The sequence below is a fragment of the Megascapheus bottae genome, chromosome 11, assembly GCF_031878675.1.
Source record: "Megascapheus bottae isolate mThoBot1 chromosome 11, mThoBot2.hap1, whole genome shotgun sequence".
Lineage (NCBI taxonomy): Eukaryota > Metazoa > Chordata > Mammalia > Rodentia > Geomyidae > Megascapheus > Megascapheus bottae.
In genome coordinates, this window is record NC_143519.1 from 63710976 (window position 1) to 63727139 (window position 16164).

The following is a 16164-nucleotide window of genomic DNA, read 5'->3' on the forward strand; positions in this document are numbered from 1 at the left end:
TGACACTTCACTTCGTAGTTTGTGTATGCATGCTTGTGTGCACGCATGCACATGCTCGTGCTTAATTATCATCTATATACCATGCCTGTGCTTCACCAAACAACTCACTTGGGCCAGGCACTGGTAGCTCATGTCTCAGATCTAAGAATCATGGTTCAAAACCAACCAGTGCAGGAAAGTCTAAGACTCTTTATCTTTAATTGACCATCAAAAACAAACAAATATTAAAAAAAAAAATTGGGCTATGGGTCTGTCACCAGAATTGACCACAAAAGCGAAGGGAGAGTGCTCAGGACCTACATTCAAGTCCCAGGAGCAGCATAAAGGAAAAAAAAAAAGAAAAAGAAAAAGAAAAAGTCATTGGAAATCAGAGCAAGTCACTACATGATAAAGCTAATACTCTCTAGGGGTTGGTATCTACATGAGACTAAATGAACAATTATATAAACAGATGTCACATGAATTTTAAAGAGAAACCTTGTATGATAATATCTGGGGAGAATTTGCTAAAAATATTTATAATATCAAGGCAAACTTGAGAAATGAAAAGGTACACTGCTGAACATCAGTATGTACAATTTATTTCTTGAGAATTGGGTTCTCAAATTTCATTCCTAAACTATAGCAATCACCAAGTGGTAATAATACAAAAAGTTGATCTGAGCCAGGCATTATGATACCTATAATACCACCATTCATGAGTGAGTTTGAAGCAGTAAAAAATGAGAATTTCAACTGAGCCTAAGGCTATATAGTTCTAGGCCAGCCTAAACTGCAGAGAGACTCTGTCAAGAGGTAAATAAAGAGAAAGGAAAAACAAAACCAAACCAAAAAATGAGCTCAACATGTAAGGTACATAATTAGATAGCTTTTTTTGTGTGTGGCTCAAATCCAAAGTCTTGTGCAAGCTAGGCAAGCAATCTACTACTGGGCTACCTTCCAGTCATGTTTAGTTCAATTTTACGTTATGTAAGACAAAATAATGAACGACATAATATAATGAATAACAGAACTCTGGCACAATTATAAAAGGAAAAATATTAAGTTGTTCTGTTAAAACTAGCATTATCCAGAAGAAAACATGGACTGTATAAGCAATTTTAAATTTCCTAGAATCCTTATCAATGGAATAAAAAGCAACAGATAAAATTAGCATAATAGTATTTTATTTAACCCAACATATCCAAATTATAATTTCAACAGATAGCCAAAAACAAGATATTTTACATTTTTATACTAAGCCTTTGTATATCGAACTCACATGCTGAATTTTCTTCAAAATACTTAATACATACAACTGAAGTTGAATATTAACGTCGTTCCAAGTACACTTAATACTGCAATCATACCTGAATTGTCAATTGTAATAAGAGTAAAAATTCAGTACTCCATCTTTATAATCTCCTTCAAAGGACTCAATGAAACAGCACATTTCCACAGATTGACAGCATCTTCTTCTCTTAGGGTGGATATTTTTAAGTATCTTTGCACACAATCATAGTTGGCATTTCCTCTGCCCTTGTCACTGCATGGCAAACTACTGCTGCTGCCGCCATCATCACCATCGTCATCGTCATCGTCATCGTCATCATCATCATCATCATCGCCAGTTCTGGGGCTTGAAGTCAGGACTGGGCACTGTCCTTGGACACTTTTTGCTCAAGGCTACTACTCTGTCACTTGAGGGTCAGCACCACTTCTGGCTTTTTCTGTGTATGTGATACTGAGGAACTGAATCTGGGCTTCATGCGTGCTAGGCAAGCACTCTACCACTAGGCCACTGCCATCTGGCCCCTATCATTATATCTACATCTCTTAATCTAGAAGATAAATGCCATTGAGGCACAGACTGGCACACCACACTCACAGGCATGTCTAGCACCTAGATTGCAAGAAACTAGATATATCAATTGTAGGAAATTGGTATTTAACTGAGAATGTTGAAATGTTCCTTAATTTATTCCTCCTTGTACTGTATTTCATTTATCATAGAAATTAGTGTTGTGAGAGGCAGTCTTTATCCATGGCATTTGAATAATTCCAAAATAACACAAATCTAGGGTCTATATTTTCAACCAACCTAGAATGTCATCAGGTTAAATCACCAATATCAATATATAATCCCTTCTCCCCATATGGACACAATTAGCACATATGGTTAAACACATTCTACTGCTAGACAAAATCAATGGTTTCTATGATACTTCCCACCCAAACTTGCAGTATACATCTTCAAAAACTCCTGATCTTTCTCTCATTAAAAAAAAAAAAAAAAAAAAAAAAGCAGGGGCTGGGCGTTTGGCCTAGTGGTAGAGTGCTTGCCTAGCATGCACGAAGACCAGGTTCAATTCCTCAATACCATATAAAGTGGTGCTGAGGCTCAACTGGTAGAGCTCTAGCCTTGAGAAAAGTCCAAGGACAGTGCTCAGGCTCTGAGCTCAAGCCCAGGACTGGCAAAAAAATAAAAAAAGAAAGAAAGAAAGAAAAAAAAAGCAGCTATCCCCAATCACTTAATTACTAAAAACTGATCCAAATCAACATATACAAAGTTAAGCACTCACTTCAGTTGAAATTTAACTCACTTCAGTGTCAAGGAGTTAAAAATATTACTTGAATTTAGTAACAGATAATCTAACAAAATGTATCCAAATAAATCCTAGTTTTAAAACTGGGTTATGTATATCATTAAATGGCAGAATCTTGGAAGGAGAAGACAGGATTGAAGGCAGAAAACAGTATGGGCAAAAGTTAACAAGACCAGAGCTACTCAGGAGGCAGAGGTAGGGTGATCAGGGTCTGAGGCTTACTAGGCCAAATGAGAGACCTCATCTGATCAGACAAAATTTTAAAAAAGCAAATGGGTCAGGAGTTTGGTAGAGTGCTTCCCTTAGCATGCATGAAGATCCAGGTTCAATTCCTTGGTGCCTATATATAGAGAAGCTGGAAGTGGTGTTGTGGCTCAAGTGGTAGAGCGCTAGCCCTGAGAAAGCCCAAGGACACTGTTCAGGACGAGAATAAGGCCCAGTACTGGCAAAAAAGAAAGAAAAGCAAACGCATTAGGGAATACGGTTCAAATGGTAGGCACTTACCAAGAATAAGGGCAAGTACACACCCCAGCAACAAGAAAAAAAAAAAAAATGAGAGGGGGGGAGATATATCTAGGGTTTGTGTATTTTTGTTTAAGAATGTTTAAAGAAAATACTTAATCCAGCTACTGGTGAGTCATACAGTTATCACAGCTACTTAGGATGAAATCCAGAGAACTATAGTCATAAATTAATCCAGGAAGGAAAGACTGAGATTCCATCTCCAATAATGACCAATAAAATGCTAGGGTAGATGCTCAAATATTAGTGTCAGCCAAGCAAACTCAAGGCTCTGTATAGAGAAAAGGGAGTAGAAGGAGTTTTAGTCTCATTAGCCTGCATAATAACCTCAATTAGAAAGAGGCTAATAAGTGCCCTTGGGGTAGAAGTCTGGTGTTTTCTTCTTGCAGTTCAAGAACAGGAACTATGACTCTTAAACAGAAAAATGAGGGCGGCAAGGATTTGAATGGAAGATAAGAAGCATAGGCTGAGAATGTGGCTAAGTGGTAGAGTATCTGCCTAGCATGCATGGAGCTCTGGATTCCATTCTTCAATACTGTGTGATCAGAAAAAGGTGCAAGTAGCACTATGGCTCAAGTGGGAGAGTGCTAGCCTTGAGCAAAAAGAAACTCAGGGACCGTACCTAGGCCCTGAGTTCAAGCCCCAGGACTAACCAAAAAAAAAAAAAAAAAAAAAAAAAAAACACCCAAACCAAAACAAACACACACACACACACAAAAAAAAAACAGATAAAGGATGACTTCCTGGATCCGGAATTAATGTGCCATCACAGAGCCAAAATTATCTTCAGTACTGAAAACTCACAAAATGCTTTGTAAATAGGAATTTCTAATGAAGATAGATTGGAGTAAGTTTTGTGCCATGGTAACCTTTGAAAAGCAAGGTCTATGAGAAGGCCCCATAAATGATACCTGCATTACAACTCAAACTAGAAACACTCAACACTTAAGCTACACACAAATACTCTAGCACCAACCAATGCAACAAAGTCAACGTTATAGAAACTATCTGATTATTACAAGGGTCAAAAGCAGTTAATTGTTTATAGAATCACAGCCTAATTTCTGGATAAACAATTATTGTCAATATAGCAGCCACTGGTTTTGTTCTCAAAATGGACCAATTTAACTTTTTGGATGCACTAAATTATGAACAGATTTATTATACAAACATCATAAACCTCTGAAAGTCTCGTAAGACTATAATAAAGCTATTAATTTCCATTTGTTAAAAGTTCTTAAGTGGGCATTACTTCCTAAAATAGATAATAAATAATCTTATCCATCTTTTATCTTCAATCTAGAAAAGTAAAAGACAAACATATAAAGTCAAACTATTATTTTAGCCAATCAAAAATGCTATCATTATACTCCCACTTTACAGGATATAAACAAAGACCAGGACAGTTTTCCAGAACCACCATCCATCATCCACCAAGCATAATTAACTATAGTGACATAAATACTGGCTGTCACATTGCTTCTCTAGTCCTTTCTAGCATTTTCAAAATGTACCTTTCTATCATCTTTCTTTAGTTTTTATCTTGTAGGTTTGTTAACACATTAAGTTTAGCTTGAAAAATGGATCATATATGCAATGTACTACAAAGTGAAGAATCTAGTATACTTCCAAGTAAAAACAAAATTTTGCAGTGCTTGTCAGTTAAGAATAGATGGAAATCTTTGGGGATATTTTAGAGTGACTCAATGATTGACCAGGGATCTTCAAGGTACCATGTATTGAGATAATACTACAAACACACACCATTAAAAATGCTTTACAAAAAAGAAAGTAAAAAAGAACTTTAATTAACTGGTACTAGGTCTGAACTCAGACATTTTAAAAGTATTCTACCACCAAGCTACAGAGTGGGCTTCTTTTGAATAGATTCTCAGCAAACTGGAATACCTATGGAATCACAATCATAGGGTGGAAAGCCTAGAGATCTGCATTAATTAGCCTCCCATGAGATTTGAATGAAGATGGACTCTGAGAACTGCTGTTATATAAAACATTACTATTGGGGTTTTCTTTGCCATTACTGTTGGGGTTCTCTTTGCCAATTTTGTTTCATATTGCTAAAGATGACTATATAGTACAAAACCACAATGTTAAATTAACAAATACAGTGAAATTCTGAGAGATGGTTATTCCAATTATCACTCTGCCCAAACCTATACTAGACTTTATACTATAGTATAAAATCTTTGAGATATGAATGTGTAAAACATTGCAATCAGCTCAAAAAATTCACAGGTAAATTAGCCATTGTGCAAATTACTGCTTTACAGCTTCTAAATATCAAGATACAGAAATTGCTAAGTTAGAATGATTACAGATGATTTTTTAACTTATAAAACACTAGGCAACATACATACTTATAAAGTGGTGCTGTGGCTCAAGTGTAAAACTATATAGTCTTGAGAAAGTCCAAAGACAGTGCTCAGGCCCTGAATTCAAGTCCTGGGACTATAAGTGCAATAACAAGGCTTCTTATTTTTATAGATTATCTAATTTTTAAAAATAAGTTACAAGAGTTTTTAAAATTGATAAGTACACAGAAATAAAAATATAGATTAACTCATGGTCCAAATATGGTAAAATAGGCATGCTTATATTTACATAGCCCTTATATTCAGATATTCAGTCAGAGCATAAAACGTAATAAATGGCTGATATTATTTGTTCTGGACATTACCTCATTTGTATATTACTTCCATGAGATGTACAATACATATATAAATTGTCATTTAGAACTGAAGAACTAGAAAAACCTAGAAAAAAATCTAGATATAAACATCATTTCAAAAACTTCGGCAAAATCAAAAGCCACTTACATAAAGCACATAAGATATAAAAAACAGAAATGGGGCCCTGAGTTCAAACCCCAGTACCACAGTTCCTTATTAAGCATAGTCAAAAACTGAGATCTTAAAATGGAGGTCCAAAGCCAGCTAAGGCAAATAAGTCGGGGAGACACTTATTTCCAATTAACCAACAAAATAAAATGCAATACTGGAAAGCCAGAGGTTCACCTTTGTAATCCTAGCTACACAGGAGGCTAAATCAAGGTTCTCAGCCATGCCAGGCAGAAGTCTGTGAGATATTCTTATTTCCAAGAAACACCTTCCCCCACTGTCATATACATACACACACAAGCCAGAAGTAGAGCTGTGGCTCAAGTGAGCCCAGGCTGAGTTTACATCCCAAGACAGGCATACATAAAATAGCCATACTGGAGAAATGGCTCAAGTAGTAGGATGAAAGTCAAGAGGACAGAAGTTAACCGGGTGTGGTGGCTCACCGCCATAATCCTAGCTACTCAGGAGGCTGAGATCTGAAGACTGTGGTTCAAAGCCAGCCCAGGTACTAAAGTCTGTCTTCGATTAACCACTAGAAAACCTGAAGTAGCGTTGTGTGGCTCAAGAGGTGGGGTGGGGGTAGCCTTGAGCTGAAGAGCTCAGTGATAGTGCCCAGGCCCAGAGTTCAAGGCCCACAAATGACCCCCCCACAAAAAGGAAGACAAAAGTTGTCTGTTGAACTATTTTACATGAGCTGTGAACAAGAAAAAAGTAAATAAAAAGAACATAGTCCTAAGACAGACAGACAGACAGACGCACGCACGCACGCACTCATACGAGAAAGCCCAGGAAGCCAGAGTGGGAGGAAGGAGGAGAGAGAGGAGGAAGGGAGGGGAGATGGAGAAGGAGAGAATATAAGGTCCACTTACCTTACCACCAATACAAGGCAAAACCCTGAGTACAATGAATAAAATTTTTCCATTTGGCTGAAAGTCTCACTCACTTGATGCCGCTTGCCAAGGAAAGTACCAAATGCAGAACCAAAAACAATTTTTCTGGGTCTAAGACCAGGACTTAAACTCAGTTTCTCTTCTATTTGCTCCACTGGCAGGCATCCTTATACCTGAGCCACATCCCCAATCCCAAAAATACTTTTAGTAAACTTACTTTAAAATGAAAAATAAAAAATTATAATTCAGGGCTGAGAGTTTGTCCTAGTGGTAGAGTGTTTGCCTAGCATGCACAAAGACCCAGGGTCAATTACTTGATACCACATAGATAGAAAAGCCAGGAGTGGTGCTGTGGCTCAAGTGACAGAGTGCTAGCCTTGAGGAAAAAGCCCAAGAACAGTGCTCAGGCCCCAAGTTTAAGCCCCAGGACTGGCAAAAATAAATAAATAAATAAATAAATAAATTAAAATAATAAACAAATAAATTTTAATATATATATTTAAAACAAGCATATTCCCATGTAATTCTTTGTTTCTTTTCTTTCTTTCCTTTTTTTTTTTTTTTTTTTTTGCCAGTCCTGGGGCTGAAACTCAGGGCCTGAGCACTGTCCTTGGGCTTTCTCAAAGTTAGATGTATACTACCACTTGAACCCAGGTCTTCGTGCATGCTAGGCAAATACTCTACCACTAGGACAAACTCCTGGTCCTAATTCTACTAATTGTTGTTATAATTTGTGATGAAAAGTTCATAAGTTCATCACATGAAGTTTTGCATGGTATCTTACAAGACAAAATTGAAATTTTATGCACATAAACAGAACATAATGTCTTCTAAAAACTAACCAAGGCCCCTGAGAAAAAGTGAAAAGGAAAAATTCTTAGTTCAGCCTTTATTTCCCCCATTGTTACTAGGGTTCGAATTGAGTTTTGGGCTTGCCTTTATCTCCTTTGTTCAAAATACTTTTGAGATAGGGCATTGCTTTTTGTCGAAGTCAGCTTATACCATAATCCTGTTGCATCAGGATAAACGCTACCCTACTCAAGTGAGCTGGGGGGGGGGGGGGAAACTTGTGAACATTATACTCAATCTAGAATCAGTTATTCTCCCAATTTCAATTCCCAAGTTGTGATAGGAGTGAGCAATCATGCCTGGCTGGAGACTTGTTTTTTAATAGTCAAGAATAAATACAGTGTTTCTGGAGAGGAAACTGGTAGCAATCATAGTGATTCAAGACATAAAATGTATTTGTGGAAGTTTTTCCAATGTATATGTTTGAACAATGGCTATATTGCTTTAATAATCTTACTCGGTACCCTCAATCAGCGTTACTTGAAAAAATAATTAATATATAAAACAGAAAATACATATTGTTACTTTACAGCATGTAAATAAAAATATAACCAATTATTAAAGAAATTTGAGAGATATTCAATCTAGACACCAATTTACAGAAAAACCATAATAAATTGGGTAACATCTCTTAGATTTACAAGAGAAATAAAAATATTTTTTCAGTATTTACACTTAGGATATTCTGATCTGAGCTAAATCCCCAATCTTCATAATACGTTTAAGTGAAGCTTCAAACTTCATATAAATTATTCAGTGATCAAGAAATTTAGTAATAAATAAAGACTGCCAGAAATGAAATCATACTTGTAGTAGCATATAACGAAATAAACCCATAGTGAGCTATGGAACTGAGACATACTTTTTTCTGACAGTGCTCAGGATGATCCCAGAGTCATATACATATTAGGCAAGTGCTCTCCCAGTGAGCTACATGCCCAATCTGACGCATATTTCATTTGAGTGTGCAAATGAACATTCTCTAATATGAAACTACTTAAAAAGAAGTTTTAAAGTTACAGATCATACCTGTATTCTTAGCTACTCAGGAGGCTGAGAACTAAGGATCAAAGTCAAGCCAAACAACCACAGACAAAAATCTATGAAATATTTGCCTTCAATTACCAGCAAAAATGCAGAACTGAAGGTATGGCTAAAGTAGTAGAGTGCCAATGGTGAGAGAAAAAACAAAGTCGAATTATTATAGAGGAAAAGTAACATAAAACCTGCTAGCTACTTAAGTAGTTTCTCATCTCTCCTAGAATCCCATGCTTAGTAATATCTAGGAAGTAAATCAAGAAAATAATAACAAGTGTTGAATCTAAGAGACAGGTATTTGCTGCCTTTTTTTTTTTTTTTTTTTGGTCAGTTGTGGTGTTTGAACTCAGGACCTGAGCACTGTCCTTGGACTTTTTCTCAAGACTAGTGCTCTATCACTTGAGCCATAACACTACTTCCAGCTTTTTTCAATGTATGTGGTACCGAGGAATCGAACCCGGGTCTTCATGCATGCTAGGCAAGCACTCTACCACTAGGCCAAACTCCCAGCCTTGCTGCCTAATTCTTATGGAAATTCTCATTATCTTGTGGTACACAGAACTATAGTATGCTAAATAAGCACACATTTAACAATAACCTATAAGCCCCCAAAGGGGTTTTAAAAAATCAGCATCTTCAGAAACTGTAAGAATGCTTTATTATATAAATATTTAATCAAACTCTAACATAAAACATTTAAATGCCATCGGAAACTGCCTACTTTTCCAAAATGGCATGGCCCTTTTATTTTTGACAAGTACCCTTTATACTAACTCTTAAAACTTTTACCATACACTTGATCAAATTTCAATTAAAATAAATCTTATTTCAATCACACATTTCTTTTTGTTGTTGATGCTTTTTGCCAGCTTTGGGGCTTGAACTCAGGGCCTGGGGTCTGTCCTTGGGCTTTTTTCTCAGGGCTAGCGCTCTGCCACTTGAGCCACAGCGCAATTTCCTGCTTTTTCTGAGTATGTGATGCTGAAGAATCAAACTCAGGGCTTTATGAATGCTAGGCAAGCACTCTGCCACTAGGCTATGCTCCCACCTACACATTTTTTTTTCTCATTCATAATCTATGTTCTACTAATTGTCAACCTCCCATGTATTAATGACTAGTAACTGACCACACTGACATCAAACAATTATTCTAGCCTTTATCAGTTCCTGAAATATTCAACAATCATAATTCTGAATAAACTTTCCACCAAAATGCTAACATTTTAGGATTCAAAATAAGTATTTTATCTTTTCTTTTTTTTTTGCCAATCCTGGGCCTTGAACTCAGGGCCTTAGCGCTGTCCTTGGGCTTTCTCAAAGCTAGAGCTAGAGCTAGAGCTAGCCTCAGCACCACTTCTGGCTTTTTCTATGTATGTGGTACCAAGGAATTGAACCAGGGTCTTCAGGTATGCTAGGTAAGCATTATACCACTAGGCCAAACTCCTGGCCTATATATTTTATCTTTTTATCATATACTTTGCACCAAGTATAGACTGTAGACAGAAAAATCCAAAATCCTCGAAGCAACAAACTAAAAACAGACTTAAGCTTTAATTATATTGCTCAAGAAAAAAAAAAACCAATGCATTTACTTTAAAAATTGTTGAAAGAGTCAAAGAAAAAAAAAAACAACAAAATATGCTGTTGGAAGAAAAACTAATTAGAAAACGAACGCTCTTTTATGCATACTCATAGCATATGAAATTTAAGTCCTGCAGGATCCTAAACTTGTTTCTTCAAATGATAGCACAATCAAAATATAAGCTGGTGGCACTGTATTATTAATAGTTTCATATTGCCTTTGGTAGCATGACAACTTCACACCTTAGAAAAGACTAATGCTAATGAATTTCCTCTTTATTTTTTTTTACCAACTATTTTAAATGGAATGACATTTAAAACTCTTTTTTGTTATACTAAATCAAAAGAAAAAATACTGAGTAGTCACAAACTTGTTCAGCTACACAAAAACACTAAAGCTGAGTAACTGTAAGTTCAGAGATGCTCCACTTGACTGTCACTCAGAAGCTGACTGTTCCCAGGATAAACTTGGTAAGTACTGGAACAAGGATTTTCCTGTTGCTGGGGGAATGTTGTGTAGAAATCTGTTCTTGGAGACAAAGTTGAGCCCAGACACTAGGATGTTCAGGAGATTGGGATATTCTCTTTGTGCACTGACTTTCAAACATTATCAAATGAATCATACAAAATTTCACAGCCTTGGCCAAAGTTCAATGGATATTAACATCAAAGAATCATATTTTCCCCACTCTTATTCAGATTTTAATAAAATATAACACTAATAATTACAAAAGGCTTATATGACAAACACACATGATGAAAGGTAGATTTAAGTGAAATGAGTACAATCATACTCAAATTAATGTAATAAATTAAAACAAACCTTACTCGCATCATATTTATGGAAGGCATAATTAGAAAAGTCTTCAGCTATTGTATTACTACCACCAATCATCTAATTATGCTTTCAAGAAATTGCCAAAAACAAAAGCTTGTGAATATTGCCAATTTTTTTAAAAATCCCATCTATTCATTGTTATCTTAAAACACACACACACACACACACACACACGCACACGCACGAGTATTCAGAACAAAAGAACACACCTCAGTTATGCTTTAAACCAACTGCTTTTATGAAAGATTCTTAACCAAAATACACCTGTAGCAAAAGCAGAGATGGAACAATTTACATACTGTCTACTTAAAATAGCATGCTGCTTTTCAGAATTGTGGTAATAGCAGGATATTTTAACATACTAAAAATAATATGTGAGATATAACAACTATGATCAGTAGATGGTGAATTACATGATGCAGGTTTTATATGAGATTCCTTAATGTAATTTTAAACATCCATGCTCAATCTGACCAAACTGTAAAATATATCTGAATATATTTTGAAATAAATGTTAAAATGCAATGATAATTGAGTATATTTTGAAATAAAAATTATAATGTGATGAAATCATTTTCCCCAAGTACTGAAAAATCAAAATCAAAAACAGGTCTTTCAAGAGTGATCTGATTAGTTACCAACAATCCTGCAATTCTAAATTATTTGTTTTGGTCTGTTTCTGCTGCTCAATATTCTCCTGCCTCAGCCTTCTGATTACATCAGCCTGAAGTAAACTCTGCTTTTAAAATCCCCCTTTGAACTGTATTTCTTAGATTCAGCCCCCTGGCCGTTAGAAAAGCTTTACTATGAAGTCAAGCCCTCATTTTAATGAAATCGACATTCTGAACAAATGCTGAACCATGAATGAATCACATAATGAAGGTTTCTTTATGTGCTAACTCAACAATATGGTTTGTTTTTTTTTAAATTAATATTAACTATATACTGATAATGGGTAAGATCTGGATATTGATACCAAATAAGTGATCAAAGGTAAACTAAAACATTATTTTATGAGCAAACAGATCTGCCTTCAAACAGTTTTTCAAGATTCAAAAGATTTATTTTGAAAAATCAGCACAGGACAAGATATCCTTAATAATCTTCCTAAGAATATTTGAATAATCAGAATGATAGTAAACAACAACTCCAATTTAACAGAACAGCAAGTGTTTATACAAATTAAACTCTCATGCCCTCCCACCCCCAAATATACTTCTCTACCTACTACTTGGACATTATCTTTACTAAGCTTCTATCTTCAGGGCTACTTATGCAAACTATAAAGTGAAATCATTTTCACTTTTAAATGGGCGGGATTAGAGCAACCAAAATATTACTATTACAGCAAAGTTTAGTAAAACCATAAGGGAATACCACTAATAACATTTTTAAATTATCCAAAGATTTCTTTATTGAGATTAAGTAACTACATAAATTTCACAGTACTGTGGCGTAGTTATTCTTAGCTAAAGTCACAAACACATTTTAACATTCACAATGATAAGCATCATCATTCTAAATCTACAAAGCTTATGAATAAAGAAAAATACAAAAACCTTGTTTTACATAAGTTTAACTCTACGAACATTAACAGTAAAACTATTTCTTCCAGATAACAGGTAGAAGTATAAAGGCATACCACTGAATATTCTTTTCTAAATAGCCAGGAATCAAAGAATATTTAATATCTACGACGCTTATTAGGACCTTCAAAGTTGCCCCCTTGAGTCCCTCTACCAAAGCCACCAGGCCCACCAGTCACAGGAACAACACCACTCATTGGTGCTTGTGGGGTTTCGGAACCCGTTCTACTCCCCATAGGTGAACCCATCTGGGATGGTGGTCCTTGAGAAAACCTATCATTGTGCTATAGTGCCATATTATTAAGTCAAGTCCATTTGGAACACACCAAATTTAAGTGACAAGAAAAATTGGCAAAATCCCAAGTGGTGGTGTCATGAAGTTCAGCAGAAAGTCCAGCAGAATCAGGATCACACATAGAAGGAAGAAAGGAGCAATTTAATTAGTTACTATGTTAAAAAAAAAAAAAAAGGCAGCATCTGATGATTTATAAACTGCTAATGCTATGCCCCAATTTCATTTAAAAAAAGAACTAATTTCACATAAGCAAATGCCATCTTAAACCTAATCAATATGTTATTTCTGCTCTGATCCCTTTTTGAAAAGTTTGTATTGGATAAAACTGCTGTAAAACAAAAATATGATTAATCAATCTTTCCTTTTTTTGGTTTTTATTTTGGGTTGCTTGTGGGTCTAGAGTCTTGCTCTGTAGCCCAAACTTATCTCCCAACTCACAATCTACTTTAGACTCTCAAGTACTGGAATTAAAAGTAAGTGCTATCATGCCCAGAAACTAAAATAACTTTTTAAAAAGAAATCAGAGAAATAAAACTGGGGAGACAGCTTCTGTTCTAAAAGGTTTCAACATTCTAATAACCTAAATATCAATATTTTTAAGACACAGAGCTCTAGTACAAACAACACAAAGAATTACTACTTCCATATGGACACTTTTGAGTTGTTTTCATTCAAGTACTAATCTTGGTAAAATAGACTAAGTTTTAAGACTGATTTGATAATATAGAACATTTGAAAAACTTATTTGAAAAGTTTCACAATAATTACAAAATTAAATACTCCTTAAGTACAGTAGTAAAATGCAGATAAAAAAAAAACACCAAGGATGATATTTTAAATGAAGTTCACAATTTCAGGAAAGGAGATAGGAGCATAAGAGTTAATGATACTTCCATGTTACTACCAATGATTACACACTAAACAAAAATTGAATCAAAATATCTTTATTACCTTTCAGAGGCATTTTACTACAAAAATGTAGAATCTACGAAAGGAACAAATACGCTAAGTGACTTATGTGCCATCTGTTTATAGAGGGTATTATGACATTGCCTCATTACCCTTAAAAAAAAAACAAAAAACTTTCATTTAAAAAAAAAGGAAAAAAAAAAAAACTCCAGCTGTCCAAACTTTCTAATTCATAAGAGTTTATGTATTCCTCAATTCTAAAATGTACAATGTCTTAACTTTTTCTTTTGTACTGTACTGATCCTAAGGCTTAACCACAGGGTGTCCCTTAGCTTTTGTGCTCAAGGCAATCTTTTTGGCTTAAGGCTATGGCTCTGCTACCTTTTGAGCCACAGCTTCACTTCTTACTTTTTGGTGATTATAGCTGGAGATAAAGAGTCTTAGACTTTCTCAGATCTCAGCCTCCTGAGTAGGTTTACCAGTATGAACCACCAGCACCTGGCTTAATGTCTTCTTAATCACTATGATTGTATAAATAATGGCAATGTCTCATTTTAATTGCTTTCTTTTGTTTTAAAACCAATAATAGTGCCATAATAATTATTCAAAATATTCAACCAATTTTCCTTTATCATTAAAAAAAAATCAATTGAAAAAGAACATATGAGTCCATTTTTCTATTAAATGGACTCATTCAAATAGCAGCAAACTTTAAGAAAATAAAAGGGCTCAGTCTTGCCAACATAACATTTAAACGTAACAACTGAAAAGCCTTGGGTTTTAGAATATTTAACCCATACAAAGATATCTTCACACTCTCAGATCAAAATCAAAATGTTAAGTTTTATAGTGAAAATAAACACTTTGAAATAAATCGTAAGTAATCTTATCAAAGCTGTTTATTGAAAACTATATTTTAGATTTTAGTATGTGAGTTTTATCTCCAAAAGTTAGAGCTCTCACATAAAAAGAACAGCTACAAAATACTTAATCACGATAATAAATACTGATAGAGAACCTAATTAAAAGCATCAAAAAACAACTGCAGTTTTATCCACATCTATATCCCAAGAATGGTAATCTTAACACTAGCAATTTAAAAAATTGTTTCTTATAAATTTAAATTTAACTTCACTAAGTTATTTTTTCTCCATTGGCTGTCAGTCTCTACTACCACACCAATCCAAATGATGTCAAATTATTTTAAGTGTGAAGTTATCTTTGGGGCAGAAGTATATGTTACTAAATATAATCAAAATAATGTTTATGATACATTACCACTGCTCCATTATCTGGCATCATTGGAGTTCCCATATTTGCAGCTCCTTCTGGTCCCATGGCAGGACCAGGACCCATTGGAGGGCCAGGTATAGTTCCTCTGTTGTTCATATTCATACCCATCATTGGAGGAGGACCTTGGTTACCAGCAGGTGCTGGGCTAAACGCATCTATGTAAAACAATCTATACTTAGAGCTGTCCTATCTTAGTTTAATAAACAATAATAATTTTACAAAATGTATGTAATCTATATGCACAGTATAAAAGTCATCTTCCTTGAAGATGGAACACTCAATTATCTACTCTAAAACAGATTACCTGTAGGTAGAACTTAAATCCCTGAAACAAATGAGGTAACTATTTTACAATAATGGAGATTGCAACAGTTTCAAATTATTTAATATAGCCAAATAATCTCTAAAAATTTTGACTGCACCTCTATCAGTTTTAATGAACAGCAAAGAAGTATCACTTTTAAGAAAAAAACAAAAACACACTTGTCCTGCCCTAAATATTGGCATGTATAGACCTTAAGTTACATAGGGGAAACTCCTTGGAATATACACAAAGATGACTGAACAAATCTCTTGACTTTTATGCAGTTAATCCCTTTTAAAATTATGGGATTTTTTTCACATATTAAATTATCCAATCTTAAAAAAAATTAAAATGGCATATCATGACTACACTTTGTGCAGGTAGGGAGAGAGGTTATGTGTGTATGTGCCTCAGTCTTGGGACTTAAACCAGACCAAAGTACTACCCCTTGAGTTTTTGTGTGCACGAGTCTACTTCTTGAACTACAGATCCACTTTTGGCGATTTTGGCATGTAACTGGAGATAGGAATCTCAAGAATCTGCCTGCCTGAGTTTTCTTGGAACCATGATCCTCAGATCTCAGCCTGCTGAGTAACTAGATTACTAGCATCTG

The 16164-nt window shown here is 35.0% G+C and overlaps 1 protein-coding gene across 3 annotated transcripts in view; it reads right to left on the reverse strand.

The window, feature by feature from the left end:
- Pspc1 (paraspeckle component 1) overlaps window positions 1-16164 on the reverse strand; it is a 102878-nt gene that overhangs the window by 20894 nt on the left and 65820 nt on the right. For 2 of the 3 annotated variants that reach the window (XM_090342435.1, XM_090342436.1), the window contains 2 exons: window positions 15233-15402; window positions 12553-13034 (listed from right to left, as the gene is read on the reverse strand). In XM_090342435.1, the coding sequence (XP_090198561.1) occupies window positions 12849-13034; window positions 15233-15402 (356 nt within the window). In that variant the 3' untranslated portion in view covers window positions 12553-12848. Of the gene's footprint in view, window positions 1-12552; window positions 13035-15232; window positions 15403-16164 lie in introns of those variants that run through there. The other variant, XR_016537170.1, reaches the window with a different exon arrangement.